Source organism: Phaseolus vulgaris, chromosome 9, assembly GCF_051622355.1.
Source record: "Phaseolus vulgaris cultivar YP4 chromosome 9, ASM5162235v1, whole genome shotgun sequence".
NCBI lineage: Eukaryota > Viridiplantae > Streptophyta > Magnoliopsida > Fabales > Fabaceae > Phaseolus > Phaseolus vulgaris.
Window position 1 is genome coordinate 10026740 of NC_143506.1, and position 19597 is coordinate 10046336.

The following is a 19597-nucleotide window of genomic DNA, read 5'->3' on the forward strand; positions in this document are numbered from 1 at the left end:
GTGAGAAGTGAATGAGAATTACACTAGCCTTAATAAATATACATGCATATGGCTTAATATAAGATATACCCTGATATCACTAGTACAAAATTTGAAAACAACGACCATTTATTTAGTGCGGCTTTGCGTTTAAACGCATTTGTAAAAAACGCGGTGGCATTTTTGTAATTAAATTGATTTACAAATGCGGTTCTAGGGTAAGACCGCATTTGTAAATCAATTAAAATGAATTACAACTGCGGTCATAGTAAAGACCACATTTGTAATTCAATTCAGAATGAATTACAAATGCGGTCTTTAGTATGACCGCATTTGTAATTCAATTCAGAATGAATTACAAATGCGGCCTTTACTATGACCGCAGTTGTAATTCATTTTAATTGATTTACAAATGCGGTCTTACCCTAGAACCGCATTTGTAAATCAATTTTACCCTAAAAATAGAAGCGCGCCACTGGTTTTCACTTTCACTTTCGTCTTCTCCGCTCTTCGTTTCAACGTTCTCAGCTCTCTCCGCTTTGCATTGTAAGTTTCAGCTCTCTCTTTCAACGTTTGTTTTCATTTTCGTTTTTGTCATTGTCATTATTCACTTCCTTGGCATTGTCATTTCGTTTCCTTACTCGTTTTCTGCATATAGGTGGTTACTGTTCTATTGGTTCGCTGGTTTTTTCTGCTCCGCCACCGCCTTCGCCTACGCCTTCGTCTTCGTCTCCGATCACCATCAACCTAAAGGTTGGTATTGTATTTATTTAATATTTTGAATTTATATTTAAAATTTTGAATTCATATTTAATATTTTGAATTTTTATTTTTCTGTATTATAATATATATTTAATTAATAACTAATACAACTTGGAATGTATAACTAATAACTAATAATTTATATATTTGTGTGTATTTTGAATTTTTGTATTATATAATTTCTATTTTCTTAAATTTATATTATATATAAATTCTATTTTTGTAATTATTTTTATTTTTTGCACTTTCTCTTTGCATATCTTTCTTTTTTTCCCTGGCATCATTTATTTTTTATAATTGTCACTTTAAACTACTTTTACTCAAATAAAAATGAATATGATATTAATCTTTATGGAATTATAATTCTATAGTGTATTAAACTTTGTTTTAGAATTTTAATTTTAGAAGTGACATATTTAGTTAGTTGTTAATTACATTTTAATAAAAGTTTTATGTTATGTTAGTTATTGTTACTTTTAGAATAGAAATATCGTGTTTGGATTGAGTCCGGGGGTGTTCGACCCTCGGCAAATGTGTGAGATTGAAGAGAATACTAATTATTAGAAAATCCTAACTATATTCCAGAATATATAATGGATCGAAGTTGGATTAATGTTGTTCGTATAAGTGATGAGTACGAAAGGGGAGTAGAGGAATTTATACAATTTGCGCAGCGTAACGCGATTATTAGTGGTCATGATGGAGCAAAGATCAGGTGTCCGTGCGTTAACTGTTTGAATGGAAGGATACTGGATGTGATTATCATGAGGGAACACCTGCTATGTGATGGGTTTCTTCGATCTTATACAACTTGGACATGGCATGGTGAATTATTAAATTTACCACGTGTTTCCGTAACTGAAGAATATGTGGGTTCTACCATGGATGAAGCAGTACACGATGATGGAGATGATGATCGATTGGAGGACATGATTCGTGATGTGGGAGCTGAGTGTTTTGCAAAAGCGCATGGATATGAAAGTATGTCAAAAGATGCAGAGACTCCTTTGTATCCTGGATCAACTAACTTCACACGGTTGTCGGCGGTGTTAAGATTGATGAATTTGAAGGCAATAAACGGATGGACTGATAAAAGCTTTACGGAATTGCTCCAGCTGTTGAAGGATATGCTTCCAGAGGGAAATAGTCTACCTAATCGTAATTACGAGGCAAAAAAGATTCTTTGTCCAATGGGTATGGAGTACAAAAAGATACATGCATGTCCTAATGATTGTATATTATACCGGAAAGATTTTGAATTGTTGAAAAGTTGTCCGAGGTGTGGGTTATCACGTTATAAGTTGAAACAAAAAGATGATGATTCTATTGATGACATGGAAAAGCATGGACCCCCAATGAAGGTTATGTGGTATCTTCCCATCATTCCAAGGATGAAGCGTTTGTTTGCAAACCCAGACGATGCTAAGAATCTTAGATGGCATGCAGATGAGAGAAAATGCGATGGCATGTACCGACATCCAGCTGATTCTATTCAATGGAAGAAATTTGATGATGACTTTCCAGAATTTGGTAAAGAATCAAGAAATATCCGACTTGGTTTAGCTACAGACGGAATGAATCCGTTTGGTAATATGAGTACAAATCACAGTTCATGGCCTGTATTACTAGTTATTTACAACTTACCTCCTGGATTGTGCATGAAGCGAAAATACATGATGTTGTCTATGATGATATCCGGTCCGAAACAACCAGGGAATGATATTGATGTTTATCTAAGTCTCCTAATTGAAGATTTGAAGTTAATGTGGGACCAGGGTGTCGAAGTATTTGACGGATTTGCTAATGAAACTTTCAAGCTTCATGCCATGTTATTTTGCACCATCAATGACTTTCCGGCATATGGTAACTTATCAGGTTATAGTGTTAAGGGTCACAAAGCGTGTCCAATATGCGAAGAAGACACTGCTTCTCAACAATTGAAACATGGAAGGAAAACAGTATATCTTCGGCATCGGAGGTTTCTTAGAAGTCATCATCCTTACCGGAGGTTGAAAAAAGCCTTTAATGGACACCAAGAGGGTAGTGGTCCACCAACTCCATTAACCGATGTTGAGGTTTACGAAAAGGTAAATAACATAGACCACACCTTCGGCAAGTCCAAAAAAAAGTCATCTGTGACAAATATTTGGAAGAAGAAATCAATCTTCTTTGATCTTCCGTACTGGTCGAGGTTAGAAGTCAGACATTGTATAGATGTAATGCATGTTGAGAAGAATGTGTGTGATAGCTTAATTGGTACACTTCTTAACATTAACGGGAAGACGAAGGATGGTCTAAATGCTCGTTTAGATTTGATTGAGATGAACATACGCGGCGAGTTGGCACCCATACAAATGGGTAAGCGTACATATTTGCCCCCAGCCTGTTACACAATGTCAAAAGATGAAAAAATTAGTTTTTGTCAATGTCTAAAGGGTGTGAAAGTGCCACAAGGACATTCCTCAAATGTGAAGAGTCTAGTGTCAATGCAAGATTTGAAGTTAATTGGGTTGAAGTCTCATGATTGTCACATCTTGATACAACAGTTGTTGCCGGTAGCTATCCGTGGGATCTTACCAAAAAATGTTAGACACACCATAACCCGTTTGTGCTCATTCTTCTCTTCCATCTATTGTAAAGTCATTGATCCATCAAAACTAGATGAACTTCAAAATGAAATTGTTGTTATCTTGTGTGAATTGGAAATGTTTTTTCCTCCGTCTTTTTTTGACATCATGGTTCATCTAGTGGTGCATCTGGTAAGAGAGGTTAGATTGTGTGGACCAGTGTACTTAAGATGGATGTATCCTGTTGAGCGGTATATGAAAATTTTGAAAGGTTATGTGAAAAATCATTATCGTCCAGAGGCTTCAATGATTGAAAGGTACATAGCTGAAGAAAGTATTGAATTTTGTTCAGAGTACATGACAAAAGCAAATCCAATAGGTGTTCCAGCTAATTCATGGCACCACAGGCGTTCTACAAGTAAATGTTTACGTGGTGTGAATATTGTAAGCAAATCTCGATCAGAAGTCTTGCAAGCACATTTGTACATATTGAATAACACAGATGAAGTTGTACCTTACATAGAAGCTCATAAAGCCATTGTGAAGGCAAATAACCCAAGACAAGCAGAGAAATGGGTCTTGATGGAACATAATAGAACTTTCATGCCTTGGTTTAAAGATGAGGTGTTCAAGGATTCAACGGCATCAGAGACCTTGACTTGGTTGGCTGCTGGATTGAAGTTTGATGTCATTTCATGTACAGCGTACGAAGTGAATAATTGTATATTTTACACGAAGTCCCTGGATGAAAAGAGTACAGTTCAAAATTCTGGTGTTACTCTTGAAGCCGAGTCAATGCAATTTTCGACTTCGAAAGATACAAATCCAGTACTTGGATCAATGGCATACTATGGGTTTATAAAAGAGATATGGGAGATTGACTACACTAAGTTTTCCGTTCCAGTTTTCAAGTGTAAATGGGTTGATAATAAAAGTGGGGTTAAAATTGATGAATCAGGATTCACACTAGTGGACTTTCGAAAGATAGGGTATCGAGATGAGCCATTTATAATGGTTCAACAAGCATCTCAGGTTTTCTATGTGAAAGATCCTACGTCAGAACATTGGTATGTCGTTTTACACGGGAAAAAACAAGGGGAAGCCATAGATGATATTGAATATGGCGAAACTCGTTCATTCACACCAATGATAACTAATAAAGATGACGATGTACTTGATGATGTACATGCAACCCGTAAAGACCATAGTGAAGGAATTTACATATAAACATTCAACCCACATGCAACATGTAAATAAACATTTAGAATTTTTTGTATTATTTTTATATGATTTTAATTCGATGCACATTAACTAATGTTTGTTACCTAATTTTTTTAACAGAGACATGAATGACGACCAGACTCCACACAGACCTCGATCTGGACGAGGCAGTAGAGGACCTACTAGATTGAAGCGTCTTGCATTGAGACGTGCTGCTGGTGAGAAGACACATGTTGACATTGACGTCAACACTGGAGTGGCTTTTGGTCCTAAGGCAGATGAGTTTATGAGCTATCTTGGAGTTGTTTCTCGTGAGAGGCTCTCCATTTTGATTAATTCATGGGATGAGGTTTCAGAGGTTGATCGGAACATGCTATGGGAGGATGTTCTGGTAAGCTTTACATTATTATTGTTATCATATAATGCTTTTTAATATTGATTAATTAATTTTAATTTGATGATGTTATTTTCTAGGCAAACTTTGACATTCCTGATGTGGAACCGCTTCGATCAAAGATATTATCCAATATCGCACTTAAATTTCGTACCTTTAAGTCAAGACTGACTTCGAGATACATTTTTGGCGACCTTAAAGACGAAAATCCATGTTTAAAGTACCAACATATTGATGAAGAGACATGGCGTCTTTTTAGAGAAAGCCGTGAAAATGAGGCTTGGATGGTAAGTGAAGTAACTTTTTTGTTTATATAACATTAATAAGTTTATCTTATTTACTTCAGTTTGTTTATTTCAATTATGACAGGATCGTCGGAAGAAAGCTCAAGAGATAGCTTTGAAGAATCTTACCCCGCACGTTATGTCTCGTTCGGGGTATAGAAAACTTGAGCAAACACTGATGGTGGAAAAGGAGAAATCTCAACAGGGGACGTATTCTGAGAATGTGGAAACAGGGGTCACTTCTCCTCCACCACCTTTTCACCATGAAAAATGGAAGAGGGCCCGAATTAAAAAGTCGGGTGCACCAAGTTCCGAGCAATCCGGGGTTATAATCGAAAAAATTGTAAGTTATTTTTGTTATTTTCAATTTTTTTAAAGCATTAATTATATTAATGATTGAAAATATGATTTTTGTGTACTCTTGCAGGATTCCTTGGAATCCGACGATTCATTTGTTGCTGAAGGTCGTCACGATATCCTGGTTGAAGCAATTGGACGACCTGAACACTCTGTTCGTGTTCGTGCCGCTGGACAAGGGGTCGGAATTAAACTTTATTTTGGAGTTTCAGAACGACAGTCATCCTCCTCCTCCAAGAAGGAAACTCAAATGAAGACTAAGTTACGTGAAGAAATAATGGAGGAGATGAGAAAGGAGACTGATTTGATGTGGCTGGAGATGAAAAAGGAGAATGATCGAATGCGACAAGAGTTTCTATCGCAACAAGTTTGTGCTGAGCCGATTGAACCCCTTGTTAGTCCCACTCCCAAGAGCACAAAGGGGAGTTGTGCGGCTCCTCCAACATCAGGGGATGATATCAATGGGCAGACAGAGGATTGTGAGCTACTGGTAGTGGGCGGCAAACTTCCTCGGGTGGTGGCACTTGGAAAAGTCTATAAAAACGCCACCACCTTACATAACGTTCCTCTCTCCCCTGATGTGGCGAAGGTAACAGTTGAAAAAGTACGATTTCCTGATGCTCGTGTTCCACTACCTTCAGATGAGGTAACCACTGTGGCCGATGCATTTCAGACATTCGTTGCCTGGCCCAGAGAGCTCATTCGATCTATGCCCGAACCTCATGTAATAATTTCGTTTCATTATATTATTTTTTATTTATATTTATATATTACATATAATTTAATACAAATGTTGTTTATCTTGTAGGAACCTTTTCAGCCACCAAGTCCGAAAAAGAAGCGTGAGGTTCCAGTTGACGATCCTATGGCTTCCCTACGTCTCATTGCTAGTCAGATTGGCAATGATCCTTTTCCAGTTCCGTGGGATAATACATTTTTTCAAATCAACACTGAACTGCCACTGATGATTTACAACACATATTTATCAGAATTTATATCTGGGAAACAGGAGCTCAATATAAGTATAATTCAATTTTTTATGATGTAAGTATCTTTACCTATTATTCAATTTACTTTAAGTTAAATTATTATTGATTATGCTTTAACTAAAAACTTGTAGGTTTTTGCATAGAGTCTGTATCACTGAGGGGAAGGAAAATATGTACCAAAAAAAAGAGCACTATTTACAAATGCGGTCATTTACCAATACCGCATTTGTAAATGTGAATTCGCTATTTACAAATGCGGTCTTGGTAAATGACCGCATTTGTAAATAGTGATTTATGAATGCGGTTTTTACCAAGACCGCATTCATAAATCCTAAACCCCAAACCCACTCCCTAATTCAGAATAATATACAAATGCGGTTACCTAAAATGACCGCATTTGTAAATGTGATTTATGAATGCGGTCATAGGACCGCATTTGTAAATTCCAGATTTACAAATGCGTGTTGATCAAATGCGGTTCTATGACTGCATTTGTAAATTTAAAATAGCCGCATTTGTTTAACTTATCTGCACTAGTGTATCGAGGACTTTGATCCGATGTGTGTTTGGTGTTAGTCTTTGTTGGGACTTGATTATCATAGTTAAAGTATTTTAGAAAATGTCTCATATTTAGTTATGACTTGTTGTGTGACTAAATTTGGGTTCATATGTGTATCGTCCCGAGGCGTTGACCAAAAGTCAAAGTCAAAGTCAACACGTGGTGGTACCGCTCGAAGGCCCCAAAGAAGGGAAAGAAAGTCAACAGGTTGACCGCTTGGGACATCACCAGGTTAAGGCGTCGCCTCACAAAGGCGTCGCTAGGTAAAGGCGTCGCCTAAGAAAGGCGTCGTCAGGCTAAGGCACCGCCAGGTTAAGACGTCACCAAGTTAAGAAATAGTCAAAGTTAAGACATCGACGGTGTTACCCCCCGATACCCATGGGCAGGAAAAACCATGGAGGGGTAATACCGTGAGGAAGTCTCGGGCCCCGGAGGCTCAGAACAACAATGAAGAGAAGAAAAAAGGTGGCTTCAAAGCCACAAGTTCTAGTACCAGCAGGGGGTAACCTGACTCGTGAAGTACCCGCGCCACCGCTGGGAAACCCTTGGACAGATACGACCCATGAGGAGGCCACGCCTAGGGGAGAACCACGTGCATGATACGAGAGAAAGGTAGATACCCTCCCAAGGTGAGTGACTAGAGGTTGGGGTGCACGAGTTGGCACCTAGGAAGTCACCCCACGCGCCAGAAGCACTTCGAGGAAAGAGGGCTCACACAATGGAATAACCCTAAGTTGGGTTGCGGCGCTGAGGGACCCTCTGCGTAGAATAACGATCAAGTCAGAAGAGCACGTGGCAATAAGTACGTGCTCATTAAATGTTTTAGTGAAAATTTGCCAAGGTACGCGCTAATTCAATTAAGATTCGAACATTCCAAGGAATATTTTTATACGCTTTCAATGCGCTTTAACGCGTTTTAAACACGAGAGATGTATAAAAAAGGACCTTGGGGCATTTGAAAAGGATTCGAGTTTTGACCTAATTATCGCAGTTTTACACAGAGCACAAACCCTAGTTGTTTTCGCTGCGCACCCACTGTGTGCACAAGGCAATTAGGGCAACACAGTTTCAGTCACTCAGTATAGTTTTCGACCACCTTCAGAGGGTGTGTCATCTTTGATGTTTCTCGCTAGCTGACTTGATCGTCAGAGTGCAAACGGCCGCGAGGGCGCCCCTTTGTTCACTTCTTTTCAAGTATTCACAGACGGAGCAGAACGAAGGTGCCCTAGCTCGTGAGGACAAGCCATGCACAAAGACGACCATGTCAACCGGCGAGAACAATATGCATGATAAATGGGACATGATATAGATATATATATAGATGATGATATATGAGGATGATAAGGATAATGTATATAATGGTATTTGCATGATCATAATCTTCAAATTAAATATTTTTAATGTTTAATATTTATGCAAAATTTATAAAGTTCATTTTTCATTCGTTATAGGGTAACATGAACAAGATTCTCTTTATCACACACGCATATTGTACCACCCTTATTGTACATGAACATAAAAAAATACATCAAGCTTAATCACTAACAACATTGACTATGTATTTATTCTCAAAATAAGAAATGATGGATTTAGATACGAGATTGGAAATCGAGACTTCCCAATCTATTAAGATCTGTAATTGAATATGAAACTATTTTTACAATACAAATTCAAATATTGAAAAAAGTACTATTTATATAAAATATTTCATAAATTTAAATAAATTAAATATCATACTTAATAAAAACAAAATTTATATCAAATTCAAATATTTATAATTAAATTGGTTGATTTATTCTACAATTCAAACACAAATTATAATAAATGACAAATGTTGGTGTTTATTTTTTAAAAAAATAGATGGCAATGTTTAGATCCATTTTTGTAAAAAACTCACTTTATAATATTTGTAGTATTATTTAAAAATTATTTTTATTAACATTTTAGAACCGTTTTTACCGTTTATTGTTTATCCTTATTAATATATATTTTTTTAAAATTTTATTATTTATAAAATTAGCATATAATTTTAGCATCCTAAAAATTAACAAAAAATATTAATTTACAATTTTTCATAATATTATTTATTTAATATTCTCAAAAAAGATTAGACACATATATAAGTTTGTTTCTCCTAATAAATGTTATATTAATAATAATGTTAAAAATTATAATTTCATGCAATGATAGTATAAGTGTAAGGAATTAATTTATGCAGTGTATGATAAGCTTATTGATTATTATAATATTATTTGTTAAAATTGTACCAAATATGATTTTCACTTAAAAAATGTATATATGTCTGTTAAATTCAATTAGGGAGGGTAAGCTTGATGATTAGGTAAATTTTTATTTTGTATTACAGTAAATCCAATGATTTATTTATTTATTTTAATTTATTAAAATTAAATTTAACATAATCAATTTAATAAAAAATAATACAATCTATTCACTATATTTTTTTTGTCTACGAACTAACTACAATACGCTGCCACATCAGCAATTAAGCACACAAAACACATTTATCCTCATGTCATTCTCAGTGTATAGGGACACCTTCTAGACCATACGATTAAGATCCAAATTATCCACTCAGAATATATTTTATTTAAAATAAGAATGTATATTTGAATTATCTACTCAGACAAGTTGATTTTTATTCCATTTATAATTGAATTATTTAAAAACTTTAGATTACTTCAACTCTTATTGTATTTGGAAATGCGTTATTTGATTAATACAACCTCGAGTAATATATTAAAAAAACTTTACAAATTAATTTTAATTTATAAAAAAAATTCTTTTATATTTTCTCCTTGAAAATCTTTATGGACTCTTGAGAATATTAACCTTTTACTTTTACTCTTTACTATTCAACTTTTTATATGATTTAAAACAAAATAGACATTTTAATATAATTATTCCATTAACTTATTGCTTATTAATAAATTACATATTATTGTTTTCGCCTGCTAAATATTGCATGTGTTATTTTATTTTTCTATGATTTTTTTTAAGTTTGACTTCAATTTTTATAAAATTTGAATTTTGATAGTTAATCAACTTATCATATATATTTTTTTTAAAATGGTTAACACAATTCTCATTTAATTTCACATTCATCACACCAGCTTAATAAATAAAATATTATTTAAAAATAACATAATTTTAAATTATATGTAGTCTTATTAAATAGTTGATCTAAAGAGTGAATAGTAGCTTAAAAGTCAATAATATATATTGAAACTCTTAAATAAGATTCTTTAATCACTGTACATATTTCATTATTGATTTTATCCTCATCAATATATCTCATTATATTATCTATTTTTAAAATTTTAAATTTCTTTAAAACCAGTTAATTACCTGTAATAAAAATGTACGTATTATAAAATTAATTTATTTTATAAATATTTATTTAAAAAATAATAATTATTTAATTTTTGTTATTATAAGAAATTAGTAGATACAAATGCACATGTACTTTCACTAATAATAAACAATTTTAATTGTAATTTTAGTCCTTATGTTTTATAAATTTTATAATTTAGGTTTATAACTTTTTTCACAATTCATAATTTTATTTTATTTTTCACAACTTTAACCCCTTAAATTTTAAGTTGTATGAACTTATTATTAATAAATATATTTTTAAAAACATAAAATTTAACAAAATTAAACAAATTTATAAATAAATAAAACTAAAAAATCAAAACCATCTTAAAGACTAAGAAAAAAATAATACAAATTTTGTAAAATATAATGAGCAAAATTAAGTCTAAAAAATATCTACTAAATGTTTTTTTTTTACGTAAACTAATCTCTATGATAGTTTTCTAAAAAAACAGCCTTTAAAATTAGTCAATATTTCGTAATAATAGTTCAGTAGTCCAAAATACCCATGATAGAACAAAAAATCTATAGCAAAATTAACCTCAATTATTTGAGATAAACAAAATGATAAAATCTAAAGTTGAACTATAACAATAACAACTAAGAAGTACTACCAAATAACAGTTGAATTTATAACTTAAATTTTGAATGTTTAATTAAAACAATAGTAAGCATACAAAAATTAAACAATTATTTTATTTTGTGATGAATAAAAAAATAAATTAGGTTGATTACTTGGATATTTTTGAAGAATAAAATAATAATAAAAATATACATAGATACATTCCGTCTAAGTTATTACTATTTGGATATAAGAGTCACCATCCAGGCGCCACATAAATCCACAATAATCTATAATTCCCGGGTTACAAGCATTCATAAATCTCAAACTCTGCATTTTGATTGGACCACCAACCAGGTTAATTGCGGCATTATTACCAGCAACTGAGTTTGGCTTTTCCAGACGTCATCCTTCAAATACTTAGAACTTTCACCAATCCTCACAATTTTCTTCTTCCTTCATTCAGGAGGATTATATCCTAATGTTTCTCATAACTGCTTGCGTTTCTTCTTTCGTCAAATTCTCTTTTCTTCCAGGAACCCTGGATTGTTTTCTGTAACATCATTCAGGTTCGTAGATCTCAACTTTTACTCAATTGTGTACTGTTTATCCCTGTCGAAGGTTCCTGAATTAAGTGGCGGTTAAGAACTCACACGGTTATCTTGTTATAATTTTGAGGCGAAAATCTAGGGTTTTGTTTCTTGCTTTTCTATTTCTTTTTTCATTTGTATTGTTTTTTTAAAGTTAAATTTATCTCAATTCATAGGATAGGACTGCGATTAGTTCAGTTGCTGAGGATTTGTCTAAGATAAAGATTGCACTGATTTGTTGATTTTTTCTTTTCTTTTTGCTAATGTTATTGTTTGTTTTCTTGCAGAATTTATTTTCCATCTACTTTTAGAAATTTTGTATTTTGGTTATTTCATTTTTGAGAAACTGAAGCATTGGTAAGGAAGGTTTTCAACTTTGAACTGATTACATTAACTTGTAAGACAATTTCAAGATGCTCTGCCCAGGCTCAACTCAATTGTCTCTAGACGTTGGGCTCAACAGTAATATTGGATTCTGTAGTTTTCATCCTCATGTAAGCTGATATTTAGATAATTCCCTACAGTTTTCTATTCAAATCAAAGAAATGCTGAATTTTATTTCATCATTTGACAGAACCGAAGGATGGTTGGTCGATTACATTTGGTCACCATAAATGTTTCACCCTGGAGCTTGGTATTCATGCATAGTCTCTTTTACCTTTTCTCTTTCGTTTATGTTTGATGTTTCCTAACTTGGGTTGCACATGAGACAGTTATTTTTTAATAATATTCTGATTTGATCAAATTTTTGGAATTTAGGCAAAATGTGCACATTTTGTTTGATATTATGCAGAGCTAAGCCATTTATATACTTATCTTCTTTTGCATAAGACATCAAGTCTATAAGCTTGGCCAACTTAGTCTGTTTTAGTACAGGTGTCAAAATAGCCTAAACCCGAAAAGATTAACAGGTGGAGCCAAAACTGATCTGCGCCCCTTTTGGCCTGATCCATGTAGTCTGCAGTCCATATGGGATTAGGTTGGGCCAGTCTTAAGCATTGGATTGGACCAGGTCTAAAAGAATCATGGTACTTTATAAAGTCAAGCCTGACTGAGTCCACATCTTTTACATCTTAACCCATTGGCCAGAGATGAGCCACCATTTTCACACCACTCGTTTGTATAGCTGATTAGGTTCCCACATTCTAGAAATAAACTTGATTGATTTTGTTTTGGATTTCCTTTCGATGACATTTAAATATGTAATAAATCACTTGTAAAGAGTGACAAAAGATATACCAGGTTTAAGTTTTAGAACCCAATGCCAGCCCAATTAGCTGAGACTCGAGACTCGTTGGGTGGGTCATTGGCCAAAATTTGGTCTCAAGCATAGCATCCCTACTCTTTGTATACATGAATTTTTTTTTTTCTTTTATATGTGTTAATATTGATTGTTTTGATTTTATCTAAACCTCTGGAGATATTTCTTTTGGAAATAACAGAAACAAGACTCTTCGGCTCTCCATCTTTTAAGTAGACTACATGCCCCAATAAGGCACGTGCCTTCCAAATGTAAAGTTTTCATATGTCGGTCTGTCTTAATACCAGGTGGAGGGAGTGAAACTCCTCTCATGAAATCTGCCGGTGTTATTTTAACAAGGTTGGCTTCTCTCTTTGTTAATCTAGAAAGGTTCCCCAATTTAGTGGATATGTATGCTCATACCTGTATATGGTCTCTTACTTTTCTTATCTTTTGCTTTTTGTTGTAAAATTTATGTTAACTTACCTTTATGTTTTGCTAGAGTAGTGTCACATGTATATACAATTATGCTTATGAATGTTTATTATAATAAATTCCAGGTTAATGAATAAGTTTGTAGTTATGATTCAGAAGTGTATAATCAGATAAATTCTAACAACACACTCTTCTCTATTGGTTGAAATTTGGTCCCAAATTTTATTTAGTGAACCTCTTTGATGATTTTGTACTTTCTAATAAATTTCAACTAATGAGAGTCTCAGGGAGACTGTATCCTGAATAATATGTTGGAAAGTGTGTTCCTAGCACTCTTCATATTTATATATCACAGGTAAATCATTATAGGTTCTTTTATTACTTGCTCATTTTTTTTTCACTCTAGTTTAAACCATCTGTTTGTTTTCAGTCTTCTAGTGCCTAATACAGGTGCATGGTGGTTAAACAACCCTCCTGTCCTGTCTGATTTTTTGTCTCTATTTATTTAGCTTTTTGTCATGTTCTGGAGTATGTCAACCTGTCAAGTGATCTGTTTCTATTTTATCTTTTAGGGGTGAACATACATATAAATTGACATTGACTGTGGACCTACCTAGACTCATATTGATTTGTATATGTATATGAACGTGTAAAGAAATCTGAAAGAAGATGTTATGATATTTGTAATTTGTATATCTGAAGGATCACGATTAACCGGTTCTGATTTTCTACTATTCTTGTTGGTTCTCTCTCTTAATCTTTTATTTAATACATTACTCTATGGAAACATGATTTATTTTTAGATATTTATTCAGGTCATATGATGCTTTACAAGGAAATCCTGTTTTGCTTCGATTGATCCCAGCCCTTGGTATCATTGCCTTTGCTGTTTGCGGTCTTGAGCCACTCCTTCGAATCAGCAGGGTTTTGTTCCTTCAAGTAAGTTACCTTTAATTTTTTAATTATTCATTTATCCCAGATCTGATTGATTAATATGAATAATACCTTTTCTGATTATGAAAAAAATATATTTTCAGAGGACTGACAGCACTTGGAAGAAAAGTAGTTCGCGGTATGCTATGACATCCTACTTTCAGCCATTGTTGTTATGGACTGGGGCAATGCTCATATGCAGGTTTGAACACTTACAGTAGAAAATTTTATATAAGAGTTTTGGGATTGAACCAGAGTTTGTCGCACATAACCCTAACATAAGCCTAAGCCCAAACTGGGAGTATCCGCCATTTAACAAACTACTTCAGAAATTTAACACATAATAATCTGGAAACGGTTTCACATCCGATTTAAGAAAAACACGCTTAACTGACCAGTACATCTCCCAAGAAGTTATCATATAATTATTTGTTTCAGGGCATTAGATCCAGTAGTCCTACCATCTAAGTCCAGCCAGGTTGTGAAGCAGCGGCTTCTGAATTTTGTGAGATCTTTGTCAACCGTGATTTCATTTGCGTACTGTTTATCAAGGTATTGATATAATTTGTTATGATTTTTCTGCTTGTACTAGACATAAATACATAGTGATTCTATTACTTTTTTTTTATTTTTATTATTAAGTGTTTTGGATCCTGCACAGTGGTTATATCATAATTTTTTTTTTTCAGTTTAATTCAACAAGCACAAAAATTCTTTCTAGAGGCAAATGACTCCACTGGTGCAAGAAATGTATGTTTCTATTACATATTACTATTGTTTGTTCTTGTCATTTTTTAATTTTTAGATCAATAACACGATGTACTAGTGTTTGTTGTTAGAACATTTGAACGAAGCCTTAGTTTTCTTTAAAATAAAAATAAAAATTTAGAACATATACTCAAATGTATATAAGGAAATATAGAATTAATCTTAATCAACTTCTCATTTAGGAAAAATTTGACTGACAGGTGGGATTTGATTTTGCTGGGAAGGCGGTATATAGTGCTGTTTGGGTTGCTGCCGTGTCGTTGTTCATGGAGCTTTTAGGTTTCTCCACACAGAAGTGGTTAACTGCCGGTGGTTTGGGCACTGTATTGCTCACTCTAGCAGGTCGTGAGGTACAACACTGTTTCTTTTATATTGACGCCCATTATGGTTTGTACTGGATAGTTTTTTGTTCACTGTATGTTGTGAATCCATAGCTATATCAACTTGATCAAATTCTGCAAGAGTAAGTCTTCTAGGGGTATAGTTAGTAGTCATTTTCAATCAGTATTTTGTATATAAAAAATAATTATTTAATACTCTTGTTTGCTATTTTCATTCTAAGTTCACATGTTTGTGATTTAATCCAGATATTTACAAACTTTTTGTCAAGCATAATGATCCATGCAACTCGGCCATTTATTGTGAATGAGTGGATTCAAACAAAAATTGAAGGATACGAGGTTTCTGGCACAGTTGAGGTTTGTATATCTAACCTAATCAGAATGAAATTTTAAAAGTGTAAGAAGGATCATGAAGTATCATGGTGGTCCATTGAATATGTTTTTTTCTTTTTTATTTATCTCCACAATCATTCGACAATAGAAGAATTATTACCATGCTAAGTTGTGCAACTTCAATTATGTTTTATTCAAAATTGTTTATTCTCTAGCATGTAGGGTGGTGGTCACCAACCATTGTTAGAGGCGATGACCGCGAGGCAGTTCATATTCCTAACCACAAGTTTACTGTAAATGTTGTGAGAAATCTGACTCAAAAATCTCATTGGCGTATCAAGAGTTACATTGCTATCAGTCACTTGGACGTTAACAAAATTAATGTGAGCATTATTTGATCTGACTCTGATATGCATTTTTTAATGTGAAAGCTTATGCTATCTATGTACCCTTTACTTCACGCAGAATATTGTAGCTGATATGCGCAAGGTTTTGTCCAAAAATCCTCAAGTAGAACAGCAAAAATTGCATAGAAGGGTCTTTTTGGAGAATGTTAATCCTGAAAATCAGTCTCTTATGGTTTGTGTCCGTTTTATTAATTTGTTTGCATGACACAAGTAGTTTTTAGTTTGCAAAATTTCATGTTTTCTGCTGGCGTACATTCTCTTACTATAGGTTCTCTTGCAGATATTAATATCTTGCTTTGTGAAAACTTCTCATTTTGAAGAGTACCTCTGTGTTAAGGTAAAATGATGTCATGTTTATGGTGAAAACTTTTTTCTAAATCGTCATTATTCTTTATGATCATAATATTTTTTTTTTGTAACATTTTTTATATGTAAAAATAGGAGGCAATACTTTTGGATCTACTCAGAGTTGTCAGTCATCATCGAGCCAGACTAGCCACTCCCATCCGCACAGTTCAGAAAATATATAGTGACACTGACTCGGAAAATATACCTTTTGGAGACACAATTTTCACTCGATCTAGAGCTGCAAATCGCCCATTCCTACTGATAGAACCACCATATAAAGTTAATGGTGAAGATAAAGTTAAACCCTCAACCCGTGCAACTCGCACAAACGAGGAAAAAGATTCCAAGATTGATGAAACCATGGCAAGTGACTCCAAAGTAGACGAGAATTTTGGATCAACATCTACCCCTTCAACCGATGTAAACAACTCTAGGGATAAATCCAAGTCATTTTCTGAATCACAGGCTAAAAGGGAAAATGCAGTAGATGAACGAAAGGGAAGTACAGTTCCCGTATCTAGAAACCTGGCTCAAAGTGCTGTGCCTGAAACCTCACCTGTTGCAACCCATGAGACCACTTCTGCTACTTCTTCACAGTCAAAGCAAGATGAAGAGAAATCTTCTGTCTCTTCGTCATCAGTTAGACCTTCATTGGAAGAGAACATTCTTCTTGGGGTTGCCTTAGAAGGCTCAAAACGAACTCTTCCAATCGAAGAAGAAATGACTCCATCTGCTATGCCCCCGGACTCACAAGGATTTGCTGTCCAACGGAACGGTGGTGGACCTCCTGCTAGCAAGGATAAGAAGGATGGTCAGTCTTCATTTCCAACTGGTAAACAGAATGACTAGATTAGTAGCTAAATTAAGCCAGATTAGAAATTCATATTTCAGTATATATTTTCGATAGAAGTTAAAATGATCCAGCTGTCTTTTATAAGTTGGAATTATGCATTGTATTCTCCCAAATTACCCGTGTATGTACATAATTATCAATTCATGGTTCACATAACTTTCAGAATCTCTGAATGTGAATAGTCCTTATTGTGGTTTGTCCCCACTCCGATAACAGGCAAAGGTAAATCTAACTAGCATTTGATTTAAATTATGGTTTATAATTTTATAGGTGAATGCAAAGTTGAGTTAGAATTCTTAATTCTTAGTAGTAGTATTACAAATCAAATTTTTGGGAGTAAAAATTTCCTTAAGACATTAACTTTTTAAGCTAGAAATGTCGAAACACATGTGGAAGGAGGATATGATCGAAATTAGTCAAAAATCAAATTTGTTTCCGCAGCCGTGAATCACATCTTCTGATTCACCAGAACAGTTGTGAATTATGTGTTTGTCGGTGAAGAAACTGAAATAACTGTGAGTTTTTTTCTTTAAAAAAATATTCAGAGTTCATAAGTAATCTCATTTCTAAAAAACTAGAAAAAAAAAACATGTATACATTTTATTATATTAAAAAATATATCATTTCATTATTTTTATGAATAATTAATTAAAACATAAAAAATAGTATAATTTAAAATGCCTATTGATATATACATTTTATATATGTTTGAATAGTATTAAAAAATTATATAACCATTATTTATTTATTTTTAATTATTTTGAAATAAAGAAAAAATATTCAATTACTTATTTTATTAAATAAATAAATTATATTTTTATTTACTAAAAAATAAAATTATTCAATTAAAAAATTATAGCAAAAGAAATTATCAAATAATATATTTTCTTTTATAAGTCAGGTTGTTAAATTAATCTTACCGTCTATGTAGCACGAACACAAATCTAACATAAATCTATATATAGCATGAATATATGCATAATATCTAAAATGTAGGATAAGATGATACAAATCTATATATTATATAATTATAAATTATATAAATTGACAATAAAGATTAAAATATACTATTTTTTTAGTAAAAATATATTTTTTATGACTGGTTTAAAATGATTTATTTTTTATTTTATAATCATAATAAAATTTTATATAATAAATTTAAGTTTTTTATTTTTTTAAAATTATGTTAGACCCGTACTAAAATTATCATAAATCTAATAAATATTTTTTGAATTTGACATTTCACTAATACATGTTCTATGAATATTATATAAAATGTTAGTGTTTGATACGTCTCTTCGACATGGATAAGAGAGTGTCCGAATCTCATAACTCAGAGTACTTCTAACGCACACGAATGATGTGTACAACGTTTATTCAAGGTACTACTAATTGTGTTTCGGTTCATATACAAGAAATTACATAGAGTTTATCTTTCCCCATTGTTCAATTTTCTAGTGCACTGTCTATGTATTTTTTAATCAACTTTTCGAAATGTGAAAAGAAACACCCTCATATTAAAAATGCTATGAAAAAAATAATTGAAATTATATTATTTACACTCTTCATCCTTTGTCTTTTAACATTAAAATGTTGTGCACCTCGAATTTTCCCCCATGTATATGACCGTTATAATTTTACCGTTTATTTTTCTGGTGGTATTTGTCGTTACATAATGAATATTAGATTACCATTTACGTCATAAAACTTTAATATTAATGTAATGTTTTTTAATGTGTATTTTGCATTATAAAAAATCCTAACAGTCTAGATAAATCTCATAATTTTTAAAATTCAATCATTTCGTACATAAGATAATGACAGTTAGCTTAATAAATAAATTAGTAACAAAATAATACATAAGGATAGGAGCTTTCAGGTGAGACCCACTTAAGAATTCAAATAAAAGTATTGAATTGGAAATAATAGATATTGAGAAGAATAAAAATAAGTTATTTATACTAAGAAAATTATCTAAGCATCTAAAAGGATATTCCTTGTTAAATATACTCTTAGACCTTCGCTAAAGAATATCTTATCATCATTGAAAAAAAATGCTGTTTGATTAATTAGAAAGTACTAAAAATATACAATTTTAATATGTCAACCAATTACGAATTAACAATAACAAAAATAATACCTTCTGAAATATAATACCTTCTGAATGAAGATATTTAAATCGATTTTTACGAGTTAAAAAAGAATATAAAATTAAATAACATTTTTAAAGTGTTTAATATGAAGTTTTTTTTCCTTCTAAAGACAAGTTAAAACTTACATAA

At 32.7% G+C, this 19597-nt stretch overlaps 2 protein-coding genes across 5 annotated transcripts; both read left to right on the forward strand.

Moving 5' to 3' along the window:
• The first annotated feature begins 4653 nt into the window (after positions 1 to 4653).
• Positions 4654 to 12018, forward strand: LOC150025147 (uncharacterized). Its single transcript, XM_090295643.1, has 6 exons — positions 4654 to 4920; positions 5004 to 5210; positions 5293 to 5442; positions 5785 to 6288; positions 6373 to 6586; positions 11945 to 12018. Exons 1-6 carry the CDS (start codon positions 4654 to 4656, stop codon positions 12016 to 12018), a joined length of 1416 nt encoding a protein of 471 aa, XP_090151769.1.
• LOC137820304 (mechanosensitive ion channel protein 2, chloroplastic) lies at positions 11317 to 17480 on the forward strand. 4 transcript variants are annotated; one of them, XM_068624299.1, is made up of 14 exons: positions 11340 to 11636; positions 11945 to 12151; positions 12232 to 12291; positions 13100 to 13257; positions 14136 to 14271; positions 14370 to 14467; positions 14704 to 14817; positions 14955 to 15015; positions 15234 to 15383; positions 15621 to 15731; positions 15923 to 16090; positions 16173 to 16286; positions 16395 to 16451; positions 16556 to 17480. In XM_068624299.1, exons 2-14 carry the CDS (start codon positions 12071 to 12073, stop codon positions 17309 to 17311), a joined length of 2064 nt encoding a protein of 687 aa, XP_068480400.1. In that variant the 5' UTR covers positions 11340 to 11636; positions 11945 to 12070; the 3' UTR covers positions 17312 to 17480. The 4 variants fall into 4 exon arrangements, with proteins under 4 accessions (XP_090151134.1, XP_090151135.1, XP_068480400.1 ...); XM_068624300.1 differs by having other exon boundaries at positions 11350 to 11636; positions 14148 to 14271; XM_090295008.1 differs by having other exon boundaries at positions 11317 to 12151.
• Positions 17481 to 19597: the final 2117 nt, after the last annotated feature.